The sequence below is a fragment of the Trichechus manatus genome, unplaced genomic scaffold (assembly GCF_000243295.1).
Source record: "Trichechus manatus latirostris isolate Lorelei unplaced genomic scaffold, TriManLat1.0 scaffold00194, whole genome shotgun sequence".
In the NCBI taxonomy this organism is placed as follows: domain Eukaryota; kingdom Metazoa; phylum Chordata; class Mammalia; order Sirenia; family Trichechidae; genus Trichechus; species Trichechus manatus.
This window is the reverse complement of record NW_004444130.1, coordinates 2,361,271-2,383,544: the sequence shown is the minus strand read 5'-3', so window position 1 is coordinate 2,383,544 and position 22,274 is coordinate 2,361,271. Positions and strand designations below refer to the sequence as shown.

The window sequence follows — 22,274 nt, the reverse complement described above, 5'->3', positions numbered from 1 at the left end:
ATTTTTCTGAGGAGAGGCTTCCAAAAGAACGTGTGTCTTAAAAAGGTGAGACCCACTGTTGTGGTTGGCTTTGGAATGTTGCGCTAATGTTACTGCAGTTCATATTTTTTCACCATTCATTTCCTATCATTGCCTGGCTCCCAGGTCTCAGTGGTCCACACGCTGCCACTGTGACCTTGTAGCAGTCTAGAGACGTCAGGTAAAAACGTATTGAGCCCTTGGCAAGCTCAGCTTCCCAGGGAATTGTTCTTTTACTGGTTTTATTAAGTTCCTATATATGGAATGAAAAACTGTACCTTAGAGAAACTGCCTTGGGAAAAGGAAATTTAGGTCAAACAGAAACGTCTAGATAGGTTCATTATCCATAAACAATGGGTTTTACTGTTTTTTTTTTTAGTGCCATTCATTGGCTGTATGCATAAGAGTTAATCAGTATTGATTATGCTAATTGAACTCAGTTATGAAATGTTCACGTTTCTAAGGCATTATTAATGAGTATAAGAAGGAAACAACAGCTTGTTTTTGGTTGCTGATAATAGTAGTTATACATAATTGAAGACTTATATGATTCCATAGGCTAGTTATCACCTGATATTACTTTCTATTTCAGGGCTGACATTGCTCCAACTTGAGCAACTGGAGCCCTGGTGGCGCACTCGTTAAGAGCTATGGCTGCTAACCAAAAGGTGGGCAGTTTGAACCCACCAGCCGCTCCTTGCAAATTCTGTGGGGCAGTTCTGCTCTGTCTGTCAGGGTTGCTATGAGTCAGAATCAACTTGATGGCAGTGGGTTTGGATTTTTTTGGTTTATTGCTCCAACTTGAGTAATTGAATGTCTCCATAGGCCCAGGGCCCTATTCCATTGCTAGAGGGCTCCTCACATTCCTTTTTTTTTTTTAACCACTGGTAAACCAAGGATGTTGGCTAACCGTCAGGGGAAAAAAAAAAAAGGTAGATGCTGGTAAATATGAAATATTTGAAGTGCTAGGAAAGGAATATAATTAAGACTTGGAGATAGGTTTTCTTCCCTTGTTGCTTCCATCTCTTGTTTGTTATTTAACATGAAGGCTATCCCATACAAAGTTTCACTGGGATTCAGAGGGTAAAAGTTTATGAGGTTAGAGAAAATTTCATGAGGGAATGGACTTTGCTTATGACAGGTGTCTTGATTATCTAGTGCTGCTGTAACAGAAATACCACAAGTGGATGGCTTTTACAGAAATTTATTTTCTCACAGTTTAGGAGGCTAAATGTCCGCATTCAGGGCACTGGCTGTAGGGGAAGGCTTTCTCTGTCAGTGCTGGAGAAAGGTCCTCCTCTCTTTTGAGCTACTGTTCCTGGGTGATCTTCATGTGGCTTGGCATCTCTCTTTCCCCCATCTCTGCTTCCTGGCTGGCTTGTTTTATCTGCTTTATATCTCAAAAGAGATTAACTCAAACACACCACACTGATCCTGCCTCATTAACATAACAAAGAACCCGTTCCCAAATGGGATAATAACCACAGGCATAGAGGTTAGGATTTACAACAGTCTTTTGGGGGCACATAATTCAATCCATAACAATAGGAAAGTGGGATTCAAAGTGACAAAAGGAGGGCCCTAGGCAGGGAGAAAGGAATATTAAAACTAAAGTTCACCAGGATAAATGCAGGAGGGGTAGTGAGAAGAGCAGCCTGGACACATTAGGTAGAATACGAGGATTTGATTGCTTGAATGGTATTTGGATTTGGTAGTAAACTGTCATCAGATTATTAAGTCACAGAAAGGAACTGATAAAAGGGGATTTTGTTTTTTTTTTTTTTTTTTTAGGAAAACTGGTCTAGCAGAGATGTATAGGATATATTGGAGGTGGAAAATGCTGGCAGCTGAGAAACCAGTTAGAAGATAATTGCATCCATCTCATCATACAGCAAGTACCAGGATTTCATTGGCTGCATTGAGAACACAGAAGGAATGCATTGGAGACATAGAGGAAGAATGACAGGCTTTTATACCTTTTTTTGTTATTCCAAAAAAGGACTTGTAGCTCTTAAAAGATTAGATGTACTATACAAAATAATTCTGGGAAGAAAGCCAAAGGGAAGGTTTGGTAAAGAGCAGACAGTATCAGTGTTGAGGCTGGTACACTGTATGATGAAAGTCCCTCCCCCCACAATCACTACCACCCACGCTTTTATAGATCTCAGGGGCCCTCTTCAGGTTTCTCTTGGTCCTGCGCGTAGATATCAGGTTTCTTGGGAATTCTCTGCATTATCACCTGACTACTTTTTCTGCTTGAGAGTAAATGTTCCTTATTCTGTTGCCTGGAAACCCTGGTGGCGTAGTGGTTAAGAGCTACATCTGCTAACCAAAAAGTCAGCAGTTCAAATCCACCAGGCACTCCTTGGAAACTCTATGGGGCAGTTCTAATCTGTCCTTTTAGGGTCACTATGAGTTGGAATTGACTTGATGGCAAAGGGTTTATTCTGTTGCTTGACTCAGATTGCAGCCTCTTTCAAAAATGACTCAGTGAAGCTAGGAGGCTACCATACTCTGCTTCCCCAAAACAGCTTCAAACACCTTGTGAGAAGTTAGGGACGAGGAGGGAATATGCTTGGCAAGGATATGTCTCAGAGAAGTCGGTGGTCCTGTGTATTTCCCTCCCCTTTTTCTTTCACATTTCCTTCCTGAGCCCACTCTGAAGCAGAAACAAAAACTCAAAACTGTCAAGAAGTCAGGGTGAGGTTTTCACCTCCAGCATTCTAGCTAAGATGGATGCGAAGAAAAAGAGAAGAGAACTAAAAATGAGAGTCCACCAATGCTGCAGAGGGCCAGGGAGCAAGCAGATTGGAAGGAATTCAGGGAATACTCCTGTCCCTCTATCCCCAGGCATCACCTATGGCCAGTCTTTCCACAGTCTAGTCTTTTGTAGCGTCCTCCCCTCAACAGAGCACGGGAGACTTGGATACCCTGTGAAGGGAAAAAAGGCCTGGAGGGGGAACTTACCCCTCCATGAAATTGCTCTCAACCTATAATCGGGCTGGACCCACTGCGGTGGTTATACCTCTACTTAGAACTCTCTTCCAGTCCTTCCCCTTCTTCTGACTGACTTCCTAATCTTTCCATTTCAGTGGTAAAAACCACTTCTTCAGGAAGGTGTGCCCCATTGCCCTCCCATAATCTCCCAGAGTGCCCTGTACTTCCCCTTTTCAACACTGTGTCAGGCAACCTTCTAAAGGTCTACATAGATTAATTCATTTGTTCCTCACAACAAATGTGTTATGATTTTCATTTTACAGATGAGGAAACAGGCACAGAGAGATTAAATGATTTGCCCTACAACACACAGCTACAAAATAGCAAGCCTAGACAGTCTGGCTCCAGGGCCTACAATCTTAACCAGTATTCATCGCCCTTTTTGGAACTACTTGTTGAACTTGTGTCTTGCCTTTAACTTAAGTCCAGTAAGGGTCGGAAGGGTGGCATATGTGTCTAACTTAATCACCTCTGAATTCCTAGCTGTCAGCAGGATGTGTTGCACATAGAAATATGCTCTGTTAATGTGTGTTAACAACTGAAAGTGTGAATGTGTTAAACATACCTCTAAAAATTATCTCCAGTCACTTTTTCATACAGTTTTATTTTTTTTCCATTTTATTATTGTAGTTATTAGACCTTTTGTGGTCCAAATGCAAACTTGATCTAGCTCCTCCCATTACTCCTAAATTATTTTGTGAATCCTTAAGCATTCCTCTTATTCTCCTGTTGCTTCTAGTACATAGAGACATCATAAGGATGAAAGTACTTGTTCCTAGAGTGGGCCATCCTATTGTCACGAACCCCACAGCAAGTGCAAGCCAAATAAATCTTTGCATCCATTTGCTCATTGATGCATATGGAAAAAGAATAGAAGGACCCAGAAGGAATGATGATGCCACAACGGTCAAAGACATGATCCTTAGAGATGGTTATTTGCCACTCAATTCACTTAGTGATTCATTCACTCCCTGACTCAACTGCTTATTGTGTCCCTGTGAGTGCAGGTACGGAGGAGTCATTGGTGAGCAAAACAGGCAAGGTTCCCTGACCGTGAGACTGAGAGTTGAGTGATGAAGACAGCAAACATCATGTGATCAGGCAGCGTCATACACAATGCAGTTCAATATACCATGCTCACCCAGCTAGGGTCTCAGGCCACTTTCTAGCCCAAAGGGATCCAGCTTGGAGAAGGGCTGTCACTTTCCGATGATTGGCTGGCTGGCCTGGAACAGTGGCTGAGAGGGAGACCTGAGGCCACAAGAGACCAGGAGAGTGCTGTGAGGGTTCTTTTTCAAGAGTTCATCTTCTAGTGGGGAAAGACAATAACTGGAATGAGGCAAGTAAGATGATTTTTGATGGTACGGATATGTTCACTGAAGTGTTACCAATTAACAGGAAAACATTGGAAGCAACCTATATCCCCAAGGGAAGGGGTGGGGGCCTTAGGTAATTTATGTTGTAAGCACTTGATGCACTATTATACCACAATTAAATGGGTAAATTAAGACATGAAAAAAATACATAGTTGTATAATAAAAAGGTTAAATTTAAAATTGTATGAATACTTCATTTTAGGACTATGTAAAACACCTGTGCTATTGATACATCTGGAAAAAGAATAGAAGGACCCAGAAGAAAAAAAACACTGAGTGTGTGTGTGTGTGTTGATTGGAGTGGTGGAATTGTTAGGTGCCACCGAGTCGTTTTGGACTCACAGCAACCCCATTGTGGAATAATGGGGGTTTAAGGGTTATGTCTCTTTCCACAGATGTAGTCGATTTGATTCCTGTGTATTCCTTCCAGCGAGGTCCACGTATACAGTTGCCATTTATGTTGTTGAAAACGGTATTTGCAATGAAGAAATCATTGGTCTTGCAAAATTCTATCACGTGATCTCCAGTGTCGTTTCTGTTATCAAGGCCATATTTTCCAACTACCAAGCTTTCTTCTTCGTTTCCAGCTTTTGCTTTCCAATCACCAGTAATTATAAATGCATCTTGATTGCATGTTTGATCAATTTCAGACTGCTGAAGTTGGTAAAAATCTTCAGTTTCTTCATCTTTGGCATAAATAGTTGGAACATAAATTTGAATAATAGTCTTATTAACTGGTCTTCCTTGTAGGCATATGGATACTATCCTATCGCTGACAGTGCTGTACTTCGCATAGATCTTGAAATGTTCTTTTTGATGAATTCAATGCCATTCTTTTTCATCATTCCTGGCATAGTAGACCATATGATTGTCTGATTCAAAATGGCCAATACCAGTCTATTTCAGTTCAGTAATGCCTAGGATTTTGATCATTATGCAGTCCATTTCATTTCTGACAACTTCCAATTTTCCTAGATTCATATTTTGTACATTCCATATTCTGACTATTAATGGATGTTTGCAGCTGTTTCTTCTTATTCTGAGTCATGCCACCTCAGCAAATGAAGGCCCCCGATTCCATCCACATCATTATTAAGGTCAACTCTAAAGAGGCAGCTCTTCCCTAGTCATATTTTGAGTGCCTTCCAAGCTGAGGGGCTCATCTTCTGGCACTATATCAGACAATGTTCCACTGCTATACATAAGGTTTTCACTGGCCATTTTTTTAGAAGTAGACTGCCAGGTCCTTCTTCCTAGTTTGGAGGCTGCACTGAAACCTGTCCACCATGGGTGACCCTGCTGGTATTTAAAATATTGGTCACATAGCTTCCAACATCGCAGCAACATGTAAGCCACCATGATACAACAAACTGACAGAAAAAGGCCAGGGGCTGACTGTGGAACAGACCATCAATTGCTCATATACAAGTTGAAGCTGAAGAAAAAAGAAATCCACGAGAGCCAAAACATAACCTTGAGTATATCCCACCTGAATTTAGAGACCATCTTAAGAATAGATTTGTCACCCTCAACACCAATGACCAAAGACCAGACGAGTTGTGGAATGACATCAAGGACATTACCTATGAAGAAAGCAAGAGGTCATTAAAAAGACAGGAAAGAAAAGACAAAATTGGTGTCAGAAGAGACTCTAAAACTTGCTCTTGAATGTCAAGTAGCTAAAGCGAACAGAAGATTTCAGAGGCTGGCCCAAGAAGACAAAGTATTGAAATGTGCAAAGACCTGGAGCTAGAAAACCAAAAGGGAAGAACATGCTTAGCATTTCTCAAGCAGAAAGAACTGAAGAAAAACTTCGAGCTTCGAGTTGCAATATTGCAGGATTCTGTGGGCAAAATATTGAACGACATAGGAAGCATCAAAAGATGGAAGGAATACACAGATACACTGTACCAAAAAGAACTGGTCAACATTCAACCATTTCAGGAGGTAGCATATGATCAAAAACTGATGGTATTGAAGGAAGAAGTCCAAGCTACTCTCAAGGCATTGGCGAAAAACAAGACTCTAGGAATTGACAGAATACCAAAGGAGATGTTTCAGTAAACGGATGCAGTGCTGGAGGCACTCACTCGTCTATGCCAAGAAATTTGGAAGACAGCTACCTGGCCAACTGACTGAAAGAGATCCATATTTGTGTCCATTCCAAAGAAAAGTGATCCGATAGACTGTGGAAATTATCGAACAATATCATTAATATCACACACAAGTAAAATTTTGCTGAAGATCATTCAAAAGCGGTTGCAGCAGTACCTCGACAGGAAATTGCCAGAAATTCAAGCTGAATTCAGAAGAGGATGTGGAATGAGGGATATCATTGTTGATGTCAGATGGATCTTAGCTGAAAGCAGAGAATACCAGAAAGATGTTTACCTGTGTTTTACTGATGATGCAAAGGCATTCAACTGTGTGGATCATAACAAATTATGGATAACATTCTGAAGAATGGGAATTCCGGAACACTTAAATTGTGCTCATGAGGAACCTGTACATAGACCAAGAAGCAGTTGTTTGAACAGAACAAGGGGATACTGCGTGGTTTAAACTCAAGAAAGGTGTGTCAGGGTTGTATCCTTTCACCATACCTGTTCAGTCTGTATGCTGAGCAAATAATCCAAGAAGCTGGACTATATGAAGAAGAACGCGGCATCAGGATTGGAGAAAGACTCATTAACAACCTGCAATATGCAGATGACACAACTTTGCTTGCACAAAGTGAAGAGGACTTGAAGTACTTACTGATGAAGATCAAAGACTACAGCTTTCAGTATGGATTTTACCTCAACATAAAGAAAATAGAAATCCTCACAACTGAACCAATAAACAATATCATGGTAAACGGAGAAAAGACTGAAGTTGTCAATATTTCATTTTACTTGGATTCACAATCAACGTCCGTGGAAGCAGCAGTCAAGAAATCAAACGAGGCATTGCACTGGGCAAATCTGCTGAAAAAGCCCTCTTTAAAGTGTTGATAAGCAAAGGTGTCACTTTGAGGACTAAGGTGCACCTGACCCCAGCCATGGTATTTTCAGTTGCCTCATATGCATGTGAAAGCTGACCAGTGAATAAGGAAGACTGAAGAATTGATGCCTTTGAGTTATGGTGTTGGTGAAGAATATTGAATAAAGGATGGACTGCCAGAAGAAAGAACAAATCTGTCTTGGAGGAAGTACAGCCAGAATACTCCTTAGAAGCGAGGATGGCGAGACGTCTTCTCACGTACTTTTGACACGTTTTTAAGAGGAACCAGTCCTTGGAGAAGGACATCATGCTTGGTAAAGTAGAGGGTCCGCAAAAGAGAGGAAGACCATCAACAAGATGGATTGACACAGTGGCTGCAGTGATTGGTTCCAGCAATAGAAAAGATGGTGAGGATGGCGCGGGACCAGGTACTGTTTCGTTTTGTTTACATGGGGTCGCTGCGAGTCATAACTGACTCCACAAGGCTTTCGTTTTCTTTGACGTTTTCGTTCTTAACAGAAACTGGCATCATATAGTATTCTCTTTCATGGGGCTTGACGGCAATCGGTTTGGGTTGCCTTTTTTGCTGGTGGCACAGTGGTTAACAGCTCAGGCTGCTTATCAAAAGGTCGGTGGTTCGAATCCACCAGCAGCTCCTGGGAACCCCTATGGGTTCTACTCTCTCCTATAGGGTCGCTATGAGGCGGAATCAACTCGGCAGCCGTTTTTCTTTATATAGGCTTTGTAGTTCACAGAAGCATATATATGTATTTAATATGAGACGTGGTGAGTTAAAAATAAAATGAGTCATTTCAGTGTGAAGTAACGTAGTGAAGCGAAGGCAAAAAGAGTTTTACTTTGAAGAAAACGGATTTAAGGCTTCAGGAGGCGGCATGTTTGCCCACCCGAGCAGAAGGCGGGGCCGGAGAGATGGCCCCGCGTGGCGCCGAGTGGTGGCGGCTGATAGCGGGCGGATCTGACGTCACTCTTGCGCGCCTTCGCTTCCGGTCCGTGTGAATGACGTTCTCGTGCAGGCGGCAGAGTCTGGTCGGAGCTTTTGCGTGGTCTTCGGTGTCTTCCGGCTTGTCTGCCTCCTCCCCCCGGGACCATGGCCACCGACTCGTGGGCTCTGGCGGTTGACGAGCAAGAAGCGGCTGTCAAGTCGGTCAGTGGATTTGACTAAAGGGGCAAGAACGTAGCAGGGGCCCAGGTGAACATGGGTTCGAGTCCAGAGAGAGGGATTGGTTGAGCAGGCCTGTGGCCAACACGCCCTGGAGTGTTGCGGTGGGGAATAACTTAGTTCTAATTTTCTTCTAGGGCTGAAGAGACCAGTATTGAGCTTTTGATCATTATCTGGTCCAGTTAAAGACTTTTGTTGTTGTTAGAGGCCGTCTATTCGTATAGCGACCCCATGTGACAAAATAGAACTGCCCCATAGGATTTTCTTGGCTGTAATTTTTATGGGAGCAGATCGCCAGGTCTTCTCCCCTCGGACCGCCAACCATTAGGTTAACAGCCCAGCGCAAATATCTCCTCGCTGTGTGTTATATTACCTTTCCTGTATTGAGCCTGTTTCTCAATGGCAGTTGTAAGCAAAGGCAAATGTAGATGGTCATTCTCTTTCTCTTTAGAATAAGAGATTGACAGGTTTAGATTTAATGTCTCAATGTACTGCAAATGTACGACTGAAAGTTTAGATTTATTTAGAGACCTTGGACTGTTGGTAGCGAGAATACAGACTATTTTTTGAAGACTTCTTGTAGTCTGAAGTCTTCTGTAGCTTTTAATCTATGATGTATTTTATTTATTGTACTTCAGATGAAGGTTTACAGAGCAAATTAATTTTTCATTAAACAATGTACGTTGTTTTGTGACATTGGTTGCCAACCCCACAATATGTCAACACTCCACTTCTCGACCTTGGGTTCCCCATTACCAGCTTTCTGTTCCTTCCTGCCTTCTTGTCCTTGCTACTGGGCTAGTGTGCCCATTTAGTCTCATTTTGTTTTATGGGCCTGTCTAATCTCTAGCTGAATTTTATAACTTTTTAATGCCTAAATTACATTTCATTTCCAGGTACACTTTGTTGCTTTGGGAGTAATATCAGTTCATCACCAGATAGATAAAATGGGCTAAGCCCAGTGGAGTATAGGAAGAAGATTTATAGTCTAGTCAGGAAGGCTACAATGTGGGAAATGCTAACAAAGAAGTAAGAATAACCTGATAAGTGATCTCTGAAGAGGGAGAGGACATTTATGAGTAGGAAAATCTTGGAAATTTCTTGTGAAGAAGCTTGCATTTGAGCTGGATATTAGAGATTGAGTCATATTTAAGATAGAGATGACGGTGAAAGACATTTTAGGGGGAGAAAATGTGCAAAAGTGCTGGACTTGCCTAGAGAACAGGAATCAAAAATAATTTTGGCTGGAATTTAAGGTGGTTGGGTTGCGGTGAGGTAGTAGAGAAAATATCGCAGGGAGCGTACTTTAGACCTTCGCTAAAAACTTGAGAGGGGACTTTATTTAGTAGGCTTGTGGCCCAGGGCTTAATTTGGGTATTCCTCAGAATCTGACAATACACCTTTACAATATCATCTTAACATCGCATCTTACTCTTACCAACACTTCCAATATAAAAAAATAGTTCTCTTGATAGTGGAGAATTGTTTGCAAATTTATGGATTATTTCTGTGCTTGCAGCTTAGCAAGTTTGTATTGACTGGGAGTACGTGACCAAGAGTAAAGGAGAAACCATTTTTTTCAAGCTTCTGGAAGATTTTCAAATCAGGAACTTGGATTTGTCAATACTTTCATCATCATAAATAAGTTTCTCCTAATTCATAACCTAGGTGGTTGATAAGAAAGAGGACTGTAATTTATTTGCTGAATGTTGCTTTAATACAGCATGGGTTTTATGGCTAAAAAAAGCTTATGAGATATTTTTATGGTATCATTCTGTACCTAGAAACAAGCTGTGTTTGTGCTGTTGAAAGTTTATAGTTGGTATGTATTTAATGAAGGTTGGATGTTGTGGGAAGAGCATGAGATGGGAGGAAAGCAGAGGTTTGAGACTGTTGACATACTTTTCTCCCTACCATTACATTTAGCTTGCCCCCCCCTCCCTTTTTTAGGCTACTGAAGAGATTTGAAATGGTGTTTTCGCCCAGGCAGTTCTGCATCAAGCAAACAAACCCAGCCCCTAAAGATGGGTGTTGAAGTAGCTCCTGCTAGGCTTTTACCAGAGACCTTCCCTGTGCTCAAAAGCTTTCCTTTAATTGGGTCATTTAACTCTGCTTTCTTTCATTCCCCTTCAGATGAGCAGCCTACAGATCAAAGAAGAGAAAATCAAACCAGATACCAATGGTGAGTCACTGGTAACCATAAACTACACATGTGCTTCTGTTTTACACTCAGAGCTGCAGTGTGAACAGGAGCTTTCACTTAGCCTAACATTCGGTAAATGATAAGAGAGCACTGGATTAGAGAGCTGGTAAATTAGGTTTAATTACTGAAAGGGCTGTATGATGTTTTCAGATTCGATCCAGCCTCTGACTCCTTAAATCCAACAATCAGCACTGGAGTATACTACTGTTCACTGGAGATTGTTTCTTTAAAAACTTATTTTTGTTTAATTTTTTGAAAGATAATTTGGGTTCAAAACTCAAAAGTATAAAAAGGTGAAAGCCCTTCTTCCCATTTTGGTCCCCCATTTACCCAGGTCCCACTCTCCACCCCATCCCATAAGTAATCACTGTTATTGGTTATTAATATTTTTTCAAAATTTGTTTACGCAAATGAAATACAAATATAGATTTATATACTCATTCTTTTTCTCACAATTAGCAAATTGTGTTTGCTAATATAATGCTGTATTTTAAATTAGGATAAGTAAGTCAGAGGTGACATATTCTGATCATTGTGAAATTGGCCAGCATTTCTAGAAATTTAAATTTTTCTTATGCATTTAAAAACTTTCTAGAAATAAAAGTCCACTGAACATAAAGAAATGCAAACTATTTATAGTTGATCACTTAAATAGGTTTTAGTATTTATATTGTCCCACCTTTTGGTTGAGTTTGATATTAGCCTAATTATGACAACTGTTTTTTGTGTAGGTGTTATCAAAACCAATGCCACGCCAGAGAAAACATATGAGGAAGAGAAAGGTAACTACTCTTTGAAGTCCTGTGTCAAAAGATAGACTTGGCTTCCTGGAGCCCAGAGGCACTCTGAATTGTAAGATCAAGGAGAATCGCAAAGGAGACTGAGAAGTAACACTCAAAGGAGAACCAAAAGAGTGTGGTATCCCAGAAGACAGAAGGAAAAAGTGTTTCAAAAGTTAGGGAGTCAAATATTGGTAATAAGTTAATTAAGAGAAAAACTAAAAATTGACCATTCGATTGATTAGGCAGTGTGGAAGCAATTGTGAGTGTGACAAGGGCTATTGAAGTGGAGTGGAGAGGTTATTTTAAAAAAAAGGCTATTCATTGTGCCTTCAGAGAGAAAGGGAGGAAAGGAAGTAGAGACGACAAGAATAGGCAGCTCTCTTGGGGAATGTTTTATAAAGGGGAGCAGAGAGATGGAACAGTAATTGGATGAGATGTGGAGTAAAGGAGGAAGCAGATTTATGATGAGAAACGTGAAAACATGTTCACTTGCTGATGGGAATGATCCAGAAGAGTAGGAAAATTGGTGATGCAAGAGAGGGGGTCAGTATCAGGAGAAATATCCTTGTAGGTAAGAAGGGATGGGCTCTGTCATAGAGGGGGGTAGCCTTAGATTGGAGCACAGGCTGTGCATCTGTAGTTACAGGGAAAAGGTGGAGGATATGGGCACAAATGCGGGTGGGTGGGTGTGGTCTTGGAAGTGTATGGAATTGCTTCTGAGTATTTCTTGGTTGGAAACAGGGCCATCAGATGAGTGAGAATGTGGAGCGGTTAGAGGTGTGAGGAGAGAGAAGGTATCAGTGGAGGTTTGAAGAGAAGGAGAGCGAATGAGTGGATTATGGAAAGGCTTGCTGGGCATCTCAGAGCCCCAGCGGGTCTAGTCAAGAATTTAAAGCAAGGTCTGTCAGTGTGATTGTGGTTTTTCTCCATCAGTGCTTGGCTGCCCAGGTGCTGGTGCTGAGAGGTGGGGAGCAGTCTCACTAGGTGGGGTTGGCCAGATGAGTATGAAGAAAATCTGTTTTCTTCCTGACAGAGGACAAAGCTGCCCAGTCCTTACTCAACAAGCTGATCAGAAGCAACCTTGTCGATAACACAAACCAGGTGGAAGTCCTGCAGCGGGATCCGAATTCTCCCCTCTACTCTGTGAAGTCTTTTGAAGAGCTCCGGCTGTGAGTATTTTGTTCCCTTTAACTTTTGTTCCTTGTCTGTCCCTTCCCTATAAAACTTAGCATCTCAGAGATGGGTTTGTTACTTTTTATTTTTAAAAACTTTAATGTGTTTACTTCTTTTAATAGGTAATAATTCACATGATTCAAAGTCAAAAAATATGAAAGCATTACAGTGATGGTGTCCCTCCTACCCTTGTGTCTTGGCCACCTAGTTCAATTCCTCTTGGTAGGGATTTTTAAATGCCACAAATTTATTCATCGTAGCTGAAAGTCTTTTTTCTTTTATGCTCTTAGAACTTTCAATAAAATATTGGCTGACAGGTGATTTCTGGATGTCAGGAACATTTCTTATTAGGTAAGCCTGTTTGTTAGACTCTAGGGTCTACAGTTTATCTGCTTTTATAAAATCTGTCAAGAGGGCCCAGTACTCACAATGGAAAGCCACCTTGGACAGTTCTGGAATTAAAAAAAAAAACAGAACCCAGATGAGTGTATATGTATATAGCATTGTGCTAGGAATGGCTTTTAAGGTGTCATTATTTTAAAGGCAGACGTTGGATCTTATTAAGTATTGTACTTATGAAAGGTCATAACAAGTTTTTGTTTTTTTTAGTAAGTTAGTACAGAAGCGTCCATGGATTACTGGCTTATGCACATGCCACTGGGCTGGGTATTAGGAGGAACGTATGACATATATTACTGTTACTGGCCAGGATGCGGATCATAGATAGAAAGTAGCTGGTGAATATGACAGTGGTGGAATTAAATGGGTTCTTTGCTTTTGTTTAGCAAATATCTATAGTATGTCTGCTGTGGGCAAATAGGGGCCACATTCCTGCCAACTACTACCACTGCTTTATATTAAGAGACATTTAAAATAGAGAGCTAACTAGAACTGAATCAAGTAATAGCTAAGAAGCAGCTTTTTAAAGTGTAGCCAGCTTTTTATTTAATTTAAATTTCAGGAAGTTTTACTTTTCTATGTGTGTTCCCCGTTTCAGGGGCTTTATTCAAAAAATTTGTCACTTCTGCTTTACTTCTCCTCACAGACTGTATCAGGGAAGTTAGATGTGCCGTATTGTTTCCTGAGGCTGCAGTTTGCTCTTCCAGGTGTCAGTGGTTTGGGTTTTTCTTAAGTTCTATCATATGAAAGGCTTGAGCTTTCATTTCAACCACTGATGAACTGTTCTGTTTGAAAGACAGGTTCTTTCTGATTTAGCTGTTAGTTGCCAAAGGAAACAAAGAATGAGACCAAGGTTACCTAATATGCTTGGTCTGTTTTATGCTTAAAAGATTTGAATTTATCTGCAAAATAAAACTACTGAGCTGGTGGAGGCTCTTGGATCATTTGAATCCTGACTTGGTTGTGACTGTTTCCTTGGCGACGAATCAGAAGCTGCAGAGCTTTACAGCCTTTGCTTCCAAACAGAAGACATCAAAAGTTAAGTTTTTGATGTTCTTTGTGTCTGAAAACCAACTTATGGCAGAAAAATTTGCCTTTTAGAGAGCCTGTTAAATGCCAAGGAAGGCTTAGAAGTCTTGACCTGTTTTGACTTTTCTTTAGAAACGATCATGTGTGATTTTTGTTAACCAAACCCATTGCCATCATGTTAATTCCAACTCGTAGTGACCTTACAGGACAGTAGAAGTGCCCCATAGGGTTTCTAAGACTGTAAATTTTTCAGAAGCAGACTGCCACATCTTTCTTCCCACAGAGTGGCTAGTGGGTTCAAACCACTGACCTTTCAGTTAGCAGCCAAGCATTTTAACCACTGTCAACAGGGCTCCTGATTTTTGCTAAACACCTTGTTAATTTGGAAGTAGTAGATAGCTTATTGTAAATGGGATGTAAGAGCAACTTTAATTGATACTTGTTATGGAGCGACTTAGATAAAAGGTTAATGCTTTTCTATTCTTGATTTTGACTAGACATAGTAACTAAATCAGAATGTTTATAAATTCAGTATGATAACTGAATCCTCCTTGCCTCCTTACAGTCGATCAGCTACTAGAAACTGGCTTAATCAATGTTCTTACCTGTTGATTGTCCCGAGTACTTGCACAGCTGGTTTGGGCAGACAATGGACCACAAAAAAGATTGTGGTTCAATTTAACATCTGCACAGAGAAAACTATATTCCTATTTTATGAAGAGATTTCTAAATCTTAGTGGCATAGTAAGCCAGGTTTATTTTTAGATATGTTTTTTTATAGTTTATGCCATGAGTTAATAAACACCACTCTTGGCTGTGCCCAGGGAATGCTTGTCATCCAGCGCCAACCAGATTTGTGGGTATGCTGAAAACATGAATTTCTCCCAGAGAAGAAACTATTTGTATTTTATAATTTACATAACAGTTACAGATTGAGATTTAGTTTGGAAAGATAATGGTTTGGTTTTAGGTAGTGTTTTTTAAGACATAGAAAAATACAACAGAGATAGGAAGCATCATTCCTTGCTAGATATAGGGAAAGGTGAAACTTTAGGCCTTGAAAATGATTTCAACAACTAGGAATCCATCCTGTCTCTCCCTGGCCTCCTAGGAAACCACAGCTTCTCCAGGGAGTCTATGCCATGGGCTTCAATCGACCCTCCAAGATACAAGAGAACGCATTACCCATGATGCTTGCTGAACCGTGAGTGTGCAGAACCCAGAGTGCTTCTTTTGAGAGTTTGGTTTAACATCTTCCACGAACAGCTATTGTTCCTGAGAACAGAATGGCCCATTTGGACCAACATGTTTCTCCAGCGAAACAGCTTGGTCATTATTTTGAACTTTTTGAAGGCTGCAAAAAGGTGAGAAGAATAATACCAAGAATACCTCTGCAGCCCTGTCCAGTCAAGAAATAAAATGTCATTAATCCAGTGGGCAGTTGGAGCCACTGTGCTACCCTACCCTCTCCCACCTCTGCAGAAGGAAGCACCATCATGAAATCTCCTCACATTTCCTTTCAGTTCTGCTGCATATATGTTTGTCCCTGAGAACCTAAAGAGTAGTCCACGTTTTTAAACGTTATATGAATGGTATTATACTTATGTAGCAATTTTTTTCACTCAGCTTAATTATTATTTTAATGACAAAATGCCACCTAGTTCCATGATAGTGTTTTACATGAAGTGAAATGTAAAAGTTCCCTGTAAAACATCTGTCTGGAAAAATTTAGAAACCGATAATGGTAATGATTGCATAGTATGTTGAATACAATTAATGTCACTGAACTCTACATGTGAAGAATATTGAAACGGTAAGTGTTTTGTTACATATATAATTCCCACAGTGAAAAAAAATATATCTGATTTGGTATCTTGCGTTTTCCATAAAGATGGGAAAAGGGAACGTGCAGAAGGCACCTAGTCCCTGAAACTTACTACTGCTTGGCAGAAAATGTCATCAGGGACTTGCCTGGGCACACATCTTCCTCTGCAGTCTTGATTTCCTTGGAGCCCTCGGGATATGAAAGTAGGGCACACCTACAGTGAAGTAAAGTTGTGCTGGAGTCTAGAATGAAGATTTCTTGCTGTGAACCCATCTAAAACAACCGTTTCCCTTAGTATTTAAGCAGGTTTTTTAAACAGTATATAAAAATTTATCAAAGTAATTTGAGCGCAATGCAGAAAGCCTCCATAATATAGAGAGGCATAAAGGGGGGAGGACCCATATTCCTACCACCCAGAAAAAGAATTTTGACGCAGTATCTGTTTTTTGTTGTTCTTTTTGTTTTTTATTCCCACTTTGCCCTCTTTTTGTTGTTTGTTTCAGGGTTAACATTGTGACTTCTGAGGAAGTCCCTACCAGCCATAAGATGAAAACCGCCGTTTTGAAATTGCAAGGGCCGTTGACTCATTAGACAGTCTGTCATTATTGGCACCAAAGGGTCTCATTTAAAAAGATGAAATCCCAATTAGTTTTGGGGTTTGAATGGGCCAAATATAATTTTAAAGATCTGCCTCAGTTTTAACTGTTATGTCAGCCTCTTGTTTTTGAGACTGTTTTTTTGGTGGTGAAAGTATATCTAACAAAACATTTACCACTTTATCATTTTTTCATGTGCAATTCAGTGACATTAATTACATTCATCATCTTACACGATCATCACCACTATCCGTTTACAGTTTTTTCCATCACCCTTAACAGAAACTCAGTGCCACCTAAGCAGTGGCACTCCCTTTCTCCTTCCCTCCCACCCTTGATAACCACTAGTGAACTTTGGTCTCTATATTAAATTTGCCTATTCTAGATATTTCATATAAGTGAAATCATACAATATTTGTCCTTTTTGTGATTGACTTATTTCACTCAGCATAATGTTTTCAAGGTCCACCCATGTTGCAGCATGTGCTAGGACTTCATTTCTCCTCATGGCTGAATAGTATTCCATTCTGTGTGTATATTACATTTTACGTATCCATTCCTTTGTTGTTGGACGCTCGGATTGTTTCCACCTTTTGGCTATTGTGAATAGTACTGTGGTGAACATTGGCGTATAAGTATCTGTTTGCGTTCCTGCTTTCAGTTGTTTTGGGTATGTACTTAGGAGTGGAACTGCTCTGGCCATATTTGTCTTAAGCAATGTTATTTTTATTTCTGTCCTTCCTTGATCAGCCCACAGAACCTGATCGCCCAGTCTCAGTCTGGTACTGGTAAAACAGCTGCCTTTGTCTTGGCCATGCTCAGCCGAGTGGAACCAGCAAACAGATACCCCCAGGTGAGGTTTTGGGGAGCCTAGGGGCCCTGGCTGGCGTGCCCTGGGGAGGGCAGCACCATCTAGTGGGGATTAGTGAGGCTGCTCCTGGAAGGGTCTGAACGTTTCTGATGCCTCAGATTGTGGCTCAGACACAGCAGGTTAGTACACTGAGTCCCGGCCTGGGTAGAATTCACTTGGAAGCAGCACCCCAAGGCCTCGTCAAGCCAAGGTTTCCTAACAGCCAGGGTGTCAGTCTGCAGCCGACAAGTTGGCCTGGCGGCAGACGCTGTGGTCCCCTGCAATGCTTAGGTGGTAGTAACAACAGCATTCTCTGTTGTTTAGATCTTGTTGGCTCTCTCAGACTCATCCTTTGATTTCCCCATCAGTGTTTGTGCCTCTCCCCAACATATGAGCTGGCTCTTCAAACCGGAAAAGTGATTGAGCAGATGGGCAAATTTTATCCAGAGCTAAAGCTTGTCTATGCTGTTCGAGGCAATAAATGTGAGTATCAAGGGGTGAGACCAAAGCCGTGGGTTGGGGAGAGTGGTTGGGTGTTTGAATTTTGAAAATGCGATGATGATACTCAACTTTCTAGTTTAGTCTGACCCTAGAGCCCAAATGCATTGCTTTTAACAAATCTATTTAAATACTTGCTAATTTGTTAGTAGTTCTCTTCAGTCTTAAAATAAGACCTTGGCTTGTTATAAAATCCTTGCATGGGTCATGGCATGTGTTCTTAAAATCTCGACTTCTTCATGGAAAAGACTCAATGAGTCTCCACTGAGAAGGTTTTGAACTTGGCATTCATAGTTCTGGAAGCTGCTTACTAGAGTGGGATTAACAACACCGAGGACAATAGGTTCCTTCTCTTCCATGTGTTCTGTGGCATTTAAAGGAGAGAGTGTAGGTTAAAATAGAGGGGAAGCAAAGGTTTTGAATGATATGTTAAAAAGTTATCAGAAAGTAGAAAATGCCAAGAAAACAGCAAGCAGTCTAGTAGGAAAATGGACAAAAGAGGCCCAGTTGAACAGGCACTCCACAAAAGAAGGAACTCTGATGTCCAGTAAATATGAAAAGGTGATGAGCCTCATTAATCATCAGGGAAATGTAAATTGAAACCACCATAGATACACCTCTCGGATGGGCAAAAATTACCAAGTATGGTAATACCAGGTAGTCACGAAGATGTAGAACAAGTGTAATGTGCATATGCTCCTGGTCAGAGTATACATCGGCACAATCGCTTTAGGAAACAGTTTGGCACTACCTAGATAAATTGAAGACAGAGGTCCCTTTGAGCCAGCATTTGTAATTGCTTAGAGCAGCAGTTCTCGTGGTCTTCGAACTCACTTGCACTCAGACATTATTGGGGACCCCAAAGAGTTTTTGTTTATACAGGTTGTATCTTTATTTGCCATATTAGAAGCTAAAACTGAGAAACTTAAAAACTAACAGTTAAAAAAAAAAAACCGTTACATGTTAAATTTAAGCAAGGTACAGTGAAACTTGTGAGAGCTGGAAGCCGACAGGACTTCTTTGTTTTTCCAGTTCTTGCAAGTTTTCTGCCTTTGACAGGGTACAGTCTTACCACTTTTCTATTGCTCATTTTAGTGGAACATATTTGAATTTTCCTTTTCTGGCAGGTTTCCTCCTCACACAGTTCTGGCTTTTGCAGGTTTTACTGTATATTTATGAAAAATAACTATTTCCAAAGTGAAAAATACAAGCTTAGCATAATTTTTCATTTTTCTGAATCTGCTTATATATCCCAATCTGTTGTGAGATGTTATCTTTCTTGAGGCAGATGAAGAAAATCTGTCCTTTTCAGATAATTCTAGAGATTCTTTTTTGATACTACACCAAAACTTGACAAATGGTAATTATGTAAAATTGGGTATAATGTGGTTTCTGAAACAATATTAATGAACTTTTTGTACTCTGTTACGTTAAAATCCCTTGCTCTCTCTTGCTCTTTGAATGGCTTTCTTCCCCATGAGTGATTTTCTAACATCATGTTTGGTCATTTGGAAAATATTGATTTACTGAGTTATGCTGATCTTCCAAACGTTGACACATGACACATTTTATTATATAGTATCAAAAAACTGTGTGTGTTAATACCACCCGATTTCATCAAAGTTTATTAGTATTGGGAAGCTGTCTGGGTTATGGTTATCAGATGCATGTTTTCCAGAGTTGTCATCATCTCTTGAAAAACCAAATGTTTTCATGGCGACAAATACAACTGATTGTTTTCAATGAAGAGAGAAGCTTACTTTGTTCATTTTTACGAAAACGTGTCAGATCCCCAAGTTGAGTATCCATACTGTCAACAGACAAAAATGGAGAGTACAGAGAGGCGGGGCCAAGGTGGCGGAGCAGTCAGACAATTCCGGTGGACCCTCTTACCACAAAGATGAAAAAACAAGTGATTCGATTATATATGGCAATCTGGGAGCCGTAAACATCAAAGGCAGAGTTGAGGAACCAGACTGAGTGGCAGGGGGAGGGAGAGACGGTTTGGAAGCAGTGAGGAGTTGCCAGACTGACCCGGTGAGAGCCTGAGCCCTTCAGGCCTGAGCAGCTCGTGGGTGAGTGGTGAGGCAGGTAAGCAACAGTGCTCGGGACGTGGGTTTTCCACACCGGCAGAGATCCAGCACCATAGAGTCTACATGGCAACCCAGAACCAGTGAGAAGCAGCCCTCATCAGTGAAAGATAAGTACTTGCATACGGCTTACCACGGGGATCAAAAACAACCCCCTTAGGGGAAAACCTCTCTCCTGTTTACCTCCCCGCTCCCTGTTCTGCACTGGGTCCTGGACCGGCTTCAGTAATTGCCGAGTGCCCTGGGCCAGCAGTAGGATCCGTCACATGGCTGGAGCAATTCTTCTGCCTGGGAGAGTGAACAAATTAACAAACAAAGGAAAAAATAAACTGACAGCTCCCCTAAGCCAGGAACTCAGGCACAGCTTCTTTGCCTAGGCACAGGCATAAGGGATCCATGAACTTTGAGTGCCTTTCTCTCTGGATAGATTTGTGTGGGCCCATTTCAGCAGCGTAGGCACTCATTACCATAGTACAACCGGGTATATACCAGAACCCTAACTTCAGCTGTTTCAGCTGTGAAGTGGCAGGTTCTTGACATTTGACACTGCTCTGCCCATTAAGCATGGTCTCCACCTACCCACATCAGGGGCCTGAGGACTGGTGGCTCCACCCATGCCACCTGCCATAGGGGCCCATGAATAAGAGGTGTCCCCCAGTCCTTAGAGCCAGCAGTATTAGGTGCTTATAGTCTGGCTGCAAAACCCACACACCTGTGCGCTCTAGGGAACAGGGACATGCCTTCCTCCTGGACACTCGGGTGGCCGTCAGCCCCCTGCCTTGCTCAGAGTGTGACCCCTGCTACAGCCAGATGCCTGTGCCTACACCAGTCATCCATGCCTGTCTAAGACTGTATGTGAGAGACTACACCACATACTTGGTGGCTATCTACCTGGGCACCTGAGCTGAATCTGTACAGGAGGAGTGGGCGGACTCCTGAGCTCTCATACCTAGTAACAGATCTAACCACCTGGTGAGAGGACATTAGAGCTTCAAAGGTGCCAATGATCAAACTAGCTCGTACGAGCAGCCTATTTGGGCATATCAAAACAAAACAAGAAGCTAGGACACAGTAAGCAAACAAATATACTAACTTATTGATGGTTCAGAGACAACAGTCAATACCAAATCACATAAAGAGGCAATCCATGATGGCTTCAGCAAGCTCCCAAAATAATCTAGAAATTTTCCAGAGGAGGAAAATTTCTTGGAATTACCGGAGGCAGAATACAAAAGATTAATATACAGAAGTCTTCAAGAAATTAGGAAGGAAATTAATCAAAACACAGAACACGCAATAGAGGAAATTAAAAAGATTAGAGAAGAGCATGATGACAAATTTAACAGGCTGCAAGAATCCATAGAGAGACAGCAATCGGAAATCCAGACGATTAACAATAAAATTTCAGAATTAGACAGTAGAAAGTGATAGGAGCAGAATTGAGGCAATGGAAGTCAGAATTAGTGAGACTGAAGATAAAGCACTTGACGCCAACTGACTTGAGGACAAATCAGATAAAAGGATTTTAAAAAAAATGAAGAAACCCTAATGTGGGACTCTATCAAGAGGAATAACCTACGAGTGATTGGAGTACCAGAACGGGGAGATAGCAGAAAATACAGAGAGAATTGTTGGAAGATATGTTAGCAGAAAACTTCCCTGATACCGTGAAAGATGACAAGATATCTATCCAAGATGCTCATCAAACCTCGTATACCGTAAATCCAAAAAGAAAGTCACCAAGATATAATCAAATTTGCCAAAACTAAAGTTAAAGAGAGAATTTTAAGAGTGGCTAGGGATAAACGAAAAGTCATCTACAGAGGAGAGTCAATAAGAATAAGCTTGGACTACTCAGCAGAAACCATGCAGGCAAGAAGGCAATGGGATGATATATATAAAGCCTAGAAGGAGAAAAACTGCCAGCCAAGAATTATATATCCAGCAAAACTGTCTCTGAAATATAATGGCGAAATTAGAGCATTTCCAGATAAACAGAAGTTTAGGGAATTTGCAAAAACCAAACCAAAATTACAAGAAGTAGTAAAGGGAGTCCTCCGGTTAGAAAATCAGTAACGTCACCTAACAACCCAAGACTAGAACACAGGACACAGCAACCAGATATCAACCCAGATAGGGATGTCACAAAAGGAAATCAAAGCTAAAACACTGAAAATGGGGAAACAGATGTCAATATGTAAAAGATGACAACATTAAAACAAAAAAGAGGGACTTAAAAAATGTAGACATAGATTTTTCATATGGAGAGGAAGTCA

General features: G+C 41.0%; 1 protein-coding gene across 1 annotated transcript in view; it reads left to right on the top strand.

Annotated features, from left to right (window-relative positions):
* The first annotated feature begins 8,405 nt into the window (after positions 1-8,405).
* Positions 8,406-22,274, top strand: part of LOC101342790 (ATP-dependent RNA helicase DDX19A) — a 25,424-nt gene continuing 11,555 nt past the window's right edge. The window contains 7 exon segments of the mRNA XM_004387803.2: positions 8,406-8,538; positions 10,687-10,735; positions 11,488-11,538; positions 12,572-12,707; positions 15,251-15,343; positions 17,311-17,413; positions 17,779-17,893. Of these exon segments, the coding sequence (XP_004387860.1) occupies positions 8,482-8,538; positions 10,687-10,735; positions 11,488-11,538; positions 12,572-12,707; positions 15,251-15,343; positions 17,311-17,413; positions 17,779-17,893 (604 nt within the window). The 5' untranslated portion in view covers positions 8,406-8,481.